At 37.4% G+C, this 11,625-nt stretch overlaps 2 protein-coding genes across 2 annotated transcripts; both read right to left on the bottom strand.

The window, feature by feature from the left end:
- Positions 1-653: 653 nt before the first annotated feature.
- On the bottom strand, positions 654-4,306 carry LOC108748089. The gene is made up of 3 exons (XM_018486090.1): positions 3,884-4,306; positions 3,605-3,780; positions 654-1,601 (listed from the first exon to the last, which is right to left on the bottom strand). The coding sequence occupies exons 1-3, from the start codon at positions 4,150-4,152 to the stop codon at positions 1,201-1,203; spliced, it is 846 nt and encodes a 281-aa protein (XP_018341592.1). The 5' UTR covers positions 4,153-4,306; the 3' UTR covers positions 654-1,200.
- A 5,308-nt stretch (positions 4,307-9,614) lies between these two features.
- Positions 9,615-11,023, bottom strand: LOC108748090. Its single transcript, XM_018486091.1, has 3 exons — positions 10,573-11,023; positions 10,256-10,358; positions 9,615-10,091 (listed from the first exon to the last, which is right to left on the bottom strand). The coding sequence occupies exons 1-3, from the start codon at positions 10,897-10,899 to the stop codon at positions 9,706-9,708; spliced, it is 816 nt and encodes a 271-aa protein (XP_018341593.1). The 5' UTR covers positions 10,900-11,023; the 3' UTR covers positions 9,615-9,705.
- Positions 11,024-11,625: the final 602 nt, after the last annotated feature.

The raw sequence follows: 11,625 nt of genomic DNA, 5'->3' as shown, positions 1-11,625 counted from the left end.
ATATATATACATATATATATATATATATATATATATATGTATATATATACACAAATAGCCAAATAAAAAATAAGATGTGTTCAACATATATTAATCACTTTTGAGTTTTTTGAACGAGAAAATTACTTTAAATTTCTGCATATATCGTAAGAAATTTGCTAATAATTCTAATAAAAATAGGCAACAAAAGATGCAAAAAAAAAGAGAGAAAGACAGAAGTTGCAAAATATTTCTGCATATATCGTAAATCTACATTTATAAATAAATCGTACATGATCCTGCATATATTATACGATATTGCATTCCTGCAACAGACCGTCTATGTTGCACATTCCTCGACTACTTTCGCCCGCACTTATAGACTTCATCCTATTTTCTTTATCTATTTATGTATGGAAAATGTGGTACAGCAGCGCATCCGGTTTATGATCGTCATGCTACGAGTTCAATAGACCGTATTTCACGGCCTTACGTTACGCTTTATGACTACGAGTGCAAGTGCAGTATTATGTATAAATAGAAGCACTCGGTCGTGAACCACGGTCACTCTTACGAGAGAGCCGAGGACGATGCGCTGGTTTCTTCGGCCGACGTACGCTGTAGATGTACTTATCGATGAAACTTTTTTTCTTCGGGATAAGGACGGAGGCATCTCATTTGTTGTTTTTTTTATTACAAAAACAGGAGGTGTCATATGGAAGCACGCAGTCGAACATTAAATAAATATTAATTATATAAGATACAACGAATAAATAACGAATTCACGTAAGGCTACGTATATAAAACAATGAGCATCTCCCAGAGGTACTGGTGACTGGCCGCGGAATCGGCCATGTTATATAAGATAAAATAAAAGAGAGAACAAGAGAAGTTAAAAAAGACAAGAATTCGAATATAAAAGAGTTCATGTAAGCATGAAAAAAGGATCGATCGATTAATTCGAGAAGATTTTAGACTGAAAATAGCGAAATCTCGAATCGAGAATAACATTGGAAATTATAGGTAGCGGCATATTTTCCTGGAAAGTAGGAGACAGACTACACATAGCAACAGTTTAAGTAAGAAAGGAAAAAGGAAAGAAATAACGAGGAATGCAGCGAGTGAAGCAGGCGTGAGTATAATGAAAGGGAAGAGAATCATCAGAAGAAAATGGAAGAGAAGCGAGAAGCGGCGCGGGACGGAAACTTTCTATGGTACCGCTCAAGCTTGCGGTTGGGGTTGGTGGGCGCGATACGCAATTTCATGAGCATCTTGTGGCAGACTCCTGGCCCATCCGTGTCCGCTGGTACCGTAACCACCGCCGAAGTCACCGCCGCCGCCGCCGCCGCCGCCGCCGCCGCCACCGTAACCGCCATGGTCATCATGGCTGACATGGCTGCTGGTGTGATGCGGATGCGAGACTACTTCGTAAGTCACGTGCTTCTGGTGAGAACCGAGAAGTTTCTTCAGTCCGATGATGGCTGAGATCACGAGAGCGATCTTGCCCACGAGCAAAGCCTTGCCAGCAATCATGGCGATCGCTCCGAGTGCCAGTGGTAATAAAGCGGCCGCTTTCAGGGCCATGGCCATCATCAGGGGTCCTAAGATTTTTTGCGCCTTCTCTGTAATATTTAAAATGTTTATATTTTAGTTTGTATCAAAATAAGGGATAGATATTTGTCTCGGACGTATTTCTTCAAGATTACTCTTAAATAGCTGCTTAATCTGATTCTGATCAGCGTATGAATGTGTTTTAAAATCGTATTTGTCTTACCATTTCTGTTATACTTTACTCTAAACGCCTAAAAATATATCTTTGATTTAAAAAAAAAAAACATGTTTTTATATATGTCTATTTAGAGTTTATAATCGTATTATTGTAAGTTTTAATCTATTCAGACATTTTATTTTTGTGTAAAATAAGATTAATATATGTAATTCATATATTTATATATTTCTTGCTAGATATATGAAATGTGAATATGGAATATGAATTGTGAGGTTTGATGTTATCATTACTCTCTTTTCACACTTCTGTGGAGAACGGGAATTTGAGTACATCGTCAGCTGTATAGCAGGTATAGTTAAGAATATACGATTTTCATTCCATAATGCGAATTACTCTATTATGTGATGTGATTATCAAGATATCTATATGTTTTCACAGAATGATATATTTACAAAATGCATATCATCTTTGTGTGCTTATTTATAGTTGGTCATGCATTTAGATTCAATTTGACAAAGATTTAAAAATCTTCAATTACAAGAAAAGTTAATTTCATTAAAAGACAATATCAATTCTTAGTAATAATTAAAGATTTAAAAATCTGATATAATATAAAATTAATATAACAAAATATGATCTTGAAACTTTAAAAAATATGTATATTGATTGAAATGTCATAATGTAACGATTGCATCAAGATAATAAAATTTATAAGTGATGTGACATAATCTCGAACTAATTTGTATGGAAAACTGATCGTTAATATTCGTACGCTGGAATTAATAATCGTGTAACAGTAATAGCAATTTATAAATAGATAAGATGCCGAGATACGAACGTGCGCACAAGTCAATTGTTCGAGCGTCGTTTGTAAGCCCGATAATAATAGTTCTCTGTAAATCACGTCACGCTGATCACGGAGATGTTAATGTTTTTTAAAACGGAATAGTCGAAGGTCAAGGCAAAGTACTAGGATGGAAAGTGTGTCAAAAATCTTGCGCGGCAGGATCTCTCTCGCTCTTTATCTATCTCTCTCCCAACCTTTCGGTATCACCGGCGCTCTCCTCCTCCGTTGAGAGGTTCAAGGAGAAGCGGAACCAGTTCCTCAGTGGGTCAACGTCTGCGACCGGTATGAGCTTCCTCGTCGTCATCGTCGCTGTTCACACGGCGGCAATGAACGCAGAGAACTCTCATACCGCAGCTGACGTTGGCCCGATGAACTGTGATCACTTCTTCGTTATGCGAAGAATTTACCTCTTTTTCTTTTCTATTATATATTTCTTATGATTTAATATATTTCATATAACTTAAAAAATATGTTTGTTAAAAGTAGAAAAATGTAAATTGAATAGCAAAGAAACGTTAGATAGATATTATTTGTATTATATATTGATAAAAAATACATATATGTATTACGTTAAATATTAATGAAAAAGACTTTTACGTGCAGAAATATAATAAAAAAGCTCTAAAAAAAACTCCGAAATTACATGATATAAAAATTGTAAATAATTGCGTAAACAAATATTTTTCATTGCAAAATTATCCCTTAAAGGTATTCGTATAAATAATTTCATTCTTCCCGTATTGTGTGGAGTAAAAAAGCTCTATAATTTTGATTAAAATTCTGATATTTATAGATGCAAATATAAATAGATGCATTGAGAATCATACTTGGGATGACTCACAGAATCACTCGATTGCTAGTTTCGCTTTTAAAGCAATTATTTATTTAGCCAGAATAAGCAATCATTGTAAGCAAATTTAATAAAATGTAATTATAGACGTTGTTGTAATCAATTTTGTATTACGGATCGTACTACGTTTGTATTCGAGTGTATCCAAGTCCTTAACGTAAATATTAAGATGTAATTTTTCATGGCGTGCTATACTCACTCTTTTTTCCACGGCTCTCGACAGCATTGTCGCTGAAATCCTCGAAATTGCGTCCAGCGGACTCAATCGCTCCCAAAATATCGCTGCCCTTGAGGTCAACTTTGACTGAATGTGTCTTCAGGAATCTTCCAAGACGATCGAACAATAATGTATCCAAATCGCTGGATTCGATAGATCTGCCAAAAATGCGAATATAAATATAAATATATTCGAACATAGTTCGATGTTTAAATTGGCATAAGCGCAATCTCGGAGTTCACAGAACGACAAGCAACCAACCTTGGAGCACCTTCGCCCTCGGCGTTGGACGTTTTTACAACAGTGATGCCTTCAGATAGTGTAATGTCTTCTTTGTCGGCCAGCATCTTGTCGACAAACGTGAATACTTTGTACTTGATGCAGCTGATGGACTCCTTCTTCAAACAATCGGTGTATATGCTCGCCACCAGATCGTTCTCACTTCCGCTGGCCTTGTCGCTGGTCGGCAATGCCAAGGTCGCGGTCAACGCCGCCGACACCCACAATAACGTCACGAAATGCTTGGCCATGGTCACCAAAGTACGACTTCACCGCGTTATACGCGTCGCCAAGTCGCGTGCGTCACCGTGCAGTCCGTTTCTCGACTCCTCCGTGCCCAACGTGCGCGTTGTTCGATCAAGCACGCCAGGATGCACCGATGTTGCCTCGTGTGTTACATCTAAAAGAGGTTGCTTTGCTTTTATACCGAAGTATCGCACGAGGGGAACCCCTCGTGGATTCGCAGGCCACCGGGGGTCCGCATTCGCGACATACGCTCTCTCGCCTCCCTCCTTTCACCTTGCTCCTCTCTCGTTACCCCCCACCCCTTTCTCTCTCTTGCTCTGTAGAGTGTATCGGGTGCCCCACAGGATCTCCCCACGCTGACTTCCTCCCCTTTCATCGATCTCCCTCTCGTCATCCCGCTTATTTTGGCAAAGTAAAAACTAAGCGAGGCGCGAGAAAGAGGCAAGGTGGTAGAAATGCGATCAAAGAAAGATTGAAAAAAATATATATAGTACAGATGCCTATATCGATTACATCGATACATGCTCAGCATTTTGTAGCCAGGACGTGTATCCTCAAATAACATATATTCTTAAATTGCATTCTTCCGAAGCCTACAAGCCTTCTCTTCATCACTATTTCTCCAGGTATATTCTTTCTGCTAAAACATATCCATAGTCTCACGCTATGGACCTACTTTAAGTCACATTAACCCATGAAGAAGAGGAGTCTCTCCAGGATCAATTGAAACTAAATACAATGAAGGAACTGTAGAATGAAAGAGACTTGTAGGCAACCTGGACGATGGAAAAAGTATATGTAGATCCTCTGTGATTTACCGCACCATTTCGCCCGACCACCCGCCTACTATTATTACGACCTAGAGTGTTGTGCGACTTAAATTACCATTGCACATGCAGAAGTACGGCCGTATGCGTCGTAGTGACGTTGATTCGAGACGCCTAATCGAGAAATTCTGGTCAACTGTGAGATTCCTTGATGATCGTTTCTGCCAGTGTGCAATTCATGGAACGAAATTCTAGGGCTCTTAAAATGAGTTACTCAATATTTCTCCTCGTTTATTCAAATAACCAGAAGTGCTTTGGCCGCTCCAGATACTTCAACTCAACGAGGCCATATAGACAGTAGTTTCGATAGGTATACGATGCGTCGCATGTACCTCTCAAGGATGAAGATTCAGTGTCGGCGGATGCGATTACAAGGTCCATTAGCGACAACTGATGACTCATGTCGTACAACTTTGGCTTGATTAATTCATTGTACTAAGTAGCACAATGTAGAACGCAAAGAATCTAGATACTAAGTCGCTTACGGTAAATTGTAATTATTTTCGTTCCTTTACGCAGCTTTCCTAAATACAATGGTGAATATAAGGAATTATCTTGCCGACTGATCGCTTAATTTTAGTCGGAAGTTGTGATTTATAGCGATCGCTCTGAACCTATAGATAGAGACAAAAGACTATACAAAGAACATCTCGACGAGCGTTCTCGTAACGTACGGAAAGTATTTAATTGTTGCAGATGATATTGCTCTACCTCCGAAAATTCATTGGCAGATGATAAACATGAGATATCATTCCTGGAACGAGGTCGCTCACCTATTTATAACTGGGTCGAGAGTTGGGCAATCATTTTGGTATCTTTCTCTCTCTCTTTCTCTCCTCCCCCCCCTCTCTCTCTCTCTCTCTCTCTCTCTCTCGCCTCCCTCTTCTCTATCTCTGTCTTTCTTTCTCTCTTTCTTATTCTTTCTCACAGTAACCATGTTCTCGATCCCGACTTCTCTCGGGGATCAAGATCCCCCCTGTACCCAAGAACGAATGTCGCCTTGAGCGAAATCACACACCTGACGCGGCCTGTAACCCGGCGGGTTCTTTAAAACAAGCTTCAAGTAAAACGAACAAAATATTGAACGGAAAATCACGCCTATATCTTTTAAATAAAAGCAAATGTTTCTTATATCCTCGATACTTAACTGGATCAAAAAATAACCGTCCTCATTAACGATTCGTTTATCCGGCAATATATGAATAAATGAATTGGTGGTTCATACTCTTGTTACACCAGTATTATACTTATAACACTGAAAAAAACTGTTGCTTATAATGGAGTTATGTTAATACATTTTTATCAGCACGCTTTTTTTTTTCTTCATCTTTAGATCGCATTAAAACAAGGAAATTGACTGAAAGTAGAGAAGTCTTTATTAAAGATTCCTCATAATCATGCCACAGGGGAGACAGAGAGATCAATGCTGGGCGAGCACGAAGAGAGCGCCGTGAACAAGTGATGAGAGAAACCGGGCTCGAATATCGCAACGCTTCTGCGATACTAATTAGTCAGCCGCCGAAAGCAATTAAGCACGAGAGCAGCAATTAGATTGCGTTATAGCAGATATATCCATTCTGTACGACTACGTGACCCTGGCCGTAAGCCGTTGAAAGTCACGGGAAAGGTAACGGTCGCCTAACAATTGTTTCGAAATCGTGGCGCTCGGTTAAGTTCAAGTTGTATGTACCAGCTAGCATCTTAGCCAATGCATAATGCCTATACATGAGCCATTGAATTCAGACGTAACACCAATATCTTATACATACTATGTATCAAGATTTCCGACTGTCTGATCTGCCAAGTAAAAGTGCTTTTCACGGGTATATCTTACGTGAGAATCTGTCAAATTAAATACATAATAATAAAAGATCGGAAAGTAGATGAAGCGTGTGACGAATTTCGACTCGCAAATTTGGAAGATTGAATAATTTACTTATATATAATATAAATAGAATATATGAATAATATGTAAATAAAATGTACACTTTATAATATTTCCGACATTATAAATAAGTAGAGTATAATTAGGAATGTAAATGATTCAAAATTTTAAATTGCTAAATGTCCCGCCACACCGTTAATGAAGAGAAATGTTTGAATTGCTACGCAAAATGATAAAAAGATCATTCTATGCCAATTGACAACACGGCGATATACACACCTAATAATGACCTAGCAAATCGACCTATCACTAGGAAATCTAGTAACCCAGTGACGCATGAGAAACTCTCGAAACTAATCGTGACGTGAGAATCATACCTGGATTTAGATGCGAGTAAAGACGCGATCGACACGGAACTTTACGACTCTCTAATAATAAGACGATGAACATTTGGCGCTATCAACACGGAGAAATTGTTGCTTTTGTGAGCTCGAAGAACGATTTTATTCATCCGCTTGCTCAGCGCGGGTTAAGTTTCATAAAATGTTTTTATTCACTCCACGCAAATTACATGGTACAGAAGAAATACTATAATATTTTCTATTTCCAAAATATTATATATACTGCTATATTTGCGACGTAATGATACTTTACGATAAACTTTACTTTAAACAAAAAATTGAGTAAAAATCTAAGTGACTATCTGAAATAAATTACTAATTACATAAAAATGTAAGTATGAATATACAGCAAAATAAGTTTGTATCAGTACAATGAGCAAGAATTCTATGAATTAAGTAATTTAAATTTGAAAGAATATCTTTTATTACAACGTACAAATAATATGGAGGCTTAAGTACATGGTATACATACCTTGAATATAAAATACAAAAAATGTAAAGCGATAAATAGCTTGAAATTATTAGGAAAAAAGATACTTGTTCCAATTTCAGTGGTATTAATATAACATTGCACTCGGTTATATTATGAACGAAAGTAACTCCTCTTCCTCTCGAAGCAATTCCACGTCTTTTTCCCCGTTGTTCTTCCCGCAGTCACGTCGTCGTAGTCGTTGTATTACAGAGGAGTGTAATGATGCATGACAATCGCTTTTTTTGCACTGACGCATTGCCTCCTCTTCGCGCCATTCTTATATCTCATGCTATGTTTCGTACAAATAATATGTTTTTTGCCAGATTTTATTCACTTGTAAATCTAATATATTTTCTATTTAGCTATATGTTTTTTGCTGAAAGCATAAAATAAAAAATAAAAAATTATTTACGGGCTATTATCGCGATATCCATTGCATGGAGTCGTCTATATACGCTGGTTAAAAAGAATCACAAGTTTTACTTTACTGCCAAAACTTACTACCAATTTCTTTCTTTTCTTTTTCGATGGCAATCATATTTTTTTCGGTATACGTAAGTACTAATTATCAATGTCCACATCGTCGTAATCCAATATATCGTTCTAGAAAATATGACGTTGTACGTATATGGACGTATCTATAATGTATTGTCAAAGTAAAACTCTTTTTATTGCATCAAGTGAGGTTTTAGCGTAGTGCGAGAAAGAAACGCGCTATTTTGCCTCAACCTCCTTTCCAGCTAGTTATTTTTCTTCTATGTGGGACTTAAGGACATCCGTTTCGAGAGATTTAGTTGTATGCCTATCCTCTCGACCCGATTAGGAATGACGTACCCGTGCCGCGACCTCTTCTCGACCTCTGGTCCATCACGGACCGAGAAAACAATTGACTCTGCCCGGATGCACCTGAGACATGCACTTTCCCCTACAACCGTCCGAGAATGCCGAGAGTCAGCCGGCATTTCCATCTCATCGGCTCAGTTTCGAGCGGCCGCTGGCCGGATGACTCGTCAAGGAAGCAGAACACTCGCGATGTATTAACGATTTCGAATGTGCTCTTTATGCAACGCGGCCGCGGCGCAGTTTCGCTCGTGAGAAAAAAAAAAGAACGTTTCGGACCTTCCTGGAAGACTGGAAAGTTGCCGCTGCTGTCGCGATGATTTCTCTTTTTTGAAGCTTCTCTCTACTGGCTTATGAACGATTTTTCGTTTTCGGCATCAAAAATAAAAATACAAAAAGGGCCACCTTAAAATTTAGTGGAGTTGACGAATCAAAATTGATTATCATTTTAAGATTGAAGTACTTTCACTATTTTGTACAGAACTATGTTGTACAGAAATATCTTACAGAAAAGAAAAACAAAATATTTATTTTGAAATATGAAAACACGCGTAAATGGAAAAAAATCAATAAATACACATTCGAATTTTTTAAATACTATTAATGGATTACATGTTACAAATTCGTAGCGTATAGTTTAATACGTTGCATATACATTGTATTGGACTAGATGTAACTATTGAATTATGAATCATTACAGAAACGTTTATGATCACGCTAAAACTTATGCAGAAATCGCCAAGTCGTAATACATACGTAATATCGTATTTCGTAATTAGCAAGTTGAAGATTACATCTTCATCAATCGTACATATTATGACTAGCTTTTCAGTTTGATTATTTATTGATCTATTTTGCACATGCGTACGCGGACGAAGTATTGTTATATATTTAATGTACATCACGGAAGGGCCAGAGATGCCATATTTACTATTTAATAAAATAAATAATTTTTAAAATATGATAAAATAATAATAATTAATAAAATAAATAAAAATAAATATCTCCATGATTATATGAATAAAAATCGACGTGAGGCGTAAAAGTCATCTGACTTCTACCGACATTCCATTCTTTCTACTGGCCGTTGATTAATAAAAAAAAGAAATAGAAGAAGAAAATATCAACGATCACTAGTGATGATATCCATATGCTTGGTTGTGCGCGTAATTAGAATCTTCCCAACCGGAAGAACCACCATTGCTCCATCCACCAGATACGGAATTGGACCATCCACTGTTAACGGGACTTGACCATCCACCGCTAACAGGACTTGAAAATCCACCACTCCAGCCACCATTGTAAGGAGTGACGTCGTGGTGGTAGTTTTTGCCTGACCAGAATGTTCTCAAACCGATGAAGGCAGAGATGAGGAGAGAAATAATGGACACTTGGATCGCCTTTTTCGCTAAGAATCCGGTGACAAAGTATAAGAGAACTCCCAAAAGACCAAACTTTATTTTTGCGGCAACCAGGAGGGGTAAGATTCCTTTTAGCATTCCTTTTTTCTTGCCTCGCGCTAGAATGTTAGAAAAGATTTATTAATTTAAGATCAATCAAATTAAGTTATTCTTTTAAAGGATTGTAAGACACATAATGTCAATTTAATTTTGTTGTAACACAAATAGAGATAAAATTAATGTGAAAATTACTAGAAATAATTTATTAATTCTAACGCCCTACCTTCAACAATCTCGTTGACAGCTTGACGAATTTCTGGTGGAGTAGATTCACTGAAGGCACGAGCCGATTCTTGGATTTTCTCAAAAGCAGACGCAAGATTGATCTGAAAACAATTGGTGGTTTGTATTCAACCACACTGCATTTCTGAATATAAGATGCTAAGAGAGATAAAAAAGTTTATAAATCATTAAAGTGACATTAAACCATTACACTAAGATGCATTTCGTATTTTCCGTGACCCCTATGTATTGTTTAATATTTTGTTTAATATTCAATAAACAGCAATTATGTAATAGTTTTAGTAATCTTTTAAGTACCCTAAGATTGCGACCGGTCAAAAATTGCCCAGCTTCATCGCTAACGAAGTTTTCGAGAGAATTTTGTCTTTCCACGATATTATCAGCGGCCTCCATCTCTTGATCATAAGTAAGTTCCTTGCTAGATCTGGCATTGACATTACTCTTCACGAGACTGATTCCGTTTATAAGCTCTAGTTTATCCTTGGCAAAGAATTCTTTGGCGGTCCTATATAGAGTCTTCTGCACGCAGGATATGCTGTCTTGCTTGAGGCACTCGTCGATACTCTGACCGGTGGTAAAAACGACCGCAGTTATCAAAATTATGAATTGCTTCAGTAGTTTCATGACTTGATGCGAATTCCACGAGGCGTGTGATAAAAGCACCTGATTGCAGCACGCGTTTATAAGAGATATAAGAAATTCGTAGATGGATCTACGAAGTTAGAGTTCACCGAACAAACTTCGTTGTGTGGAGTCAAATTTTGTGTGGTCCATGAGACAATCCGTTAGCTTATATTCGGTGGGCCCCTCCTTTAGGTGTGGGTCTCTATCACAGACTGCCCCACCGACTTCTTTTTTGTTTCCTATTTGGCATGCATGAATACGTGTTCATCCAATAGACGAAGTGTACTTATGACAGAGGTTCGGCTAAGCCACCTATTACGACCTGCGACCTACCTACGACAAAACAAATAAAGGCCGGGCATATAGGTGCTATAAGGGGCAACGCCTTGAGCGCTAGTAAAATCGCTTTCTTCCAACAACGATCTTCTCAAGTATACCGCGCTAACTTTACATTGCATTACAGGATATGCAATTTTTAGTTGAATGTGTTGGATGTAGAGTATTAAGAATTCCAAAAAATGCGAATATATAATAGAATGTAAAAACAGACTACACAATTATGCAATATCACATTACTAGAAAATTACTTCAACGTTATGATTATATAAAAAATTATATGCAATATAAAATATGGAATATAAAATATTTCTATTTTTATACATAGACGTGTACGTAGTACTTATTTTTTTTAACTTTATTTGTTACTTAATTTTCAATCTTTAATTC

The sequence above is a fragment of the Trachymyrmex septentrionalis genome, unplaced genomic scaffold (assembly GCF_001594115.1).
Source record: "Trachymyrmex septentrionalis isolate Tsep2-gDNA-1 unplaced genomic scaffold, Tsep1.0 scaffold21, whole genome shotgun sequence".
NCBI lineage: Eukaryota > Metazoa > Arthropoda > Insecta > Hymenoptera > Formicidae > Trachymyrmex > Trachymyrmex septentrionalis.
The sequence above is the reverse complement of the archived record's forward strand: the minus strand, read 5'-3'. Positions and strand labels throughout refer to the sequence as shown.

Bases quoted from the DNA above. Each gene is read 5' to 3' on its own strand.
- LOC108748090 (XM_018486091.1), bottom strand. From the start codon at position 10,899: ATGAAACTACTGAAGCAATTCATAATTTTGATAACTGCGGTCGTTTTT. The intron at 10,359-10,572 runs GTACTTAAAAGA...AATTGTTTTCAG, and splicing joins TGACCGGTCGCAATCTTAGG to ATCAATCTTGCGTCTGCTTT. The intron at 10,092-10,255 runs GTAGGGCGTTAG...CTAACATTCTAG, and splicing joins TGTCAACGAGATTGTTGAAG to CGCGAGGCAAGAAAAAAGGA.
- LOC108748089 (XM_018486090.1), bottom strand. From the start codon at position 4,152: ATGGCCAAGCATTTCGTGACGTTATTGTGGGTGTCGGCGGCGTTGACC. The intron at 3,781-3,883 runs GTTGGTTGCTTG...CATTTTTGGCAG, and splicing joins GAGGGCGAAGGTGCTCCAAG to ATCTATCGAATCCAGCGATT. The intron at 1,602-3,604 runs GTGAGTATAGCA...TAAATATTACAG, and splicing joins CGAGAGCCGTGGAAAAAAGA to AGAAGGCGCAAAAAATCTTA.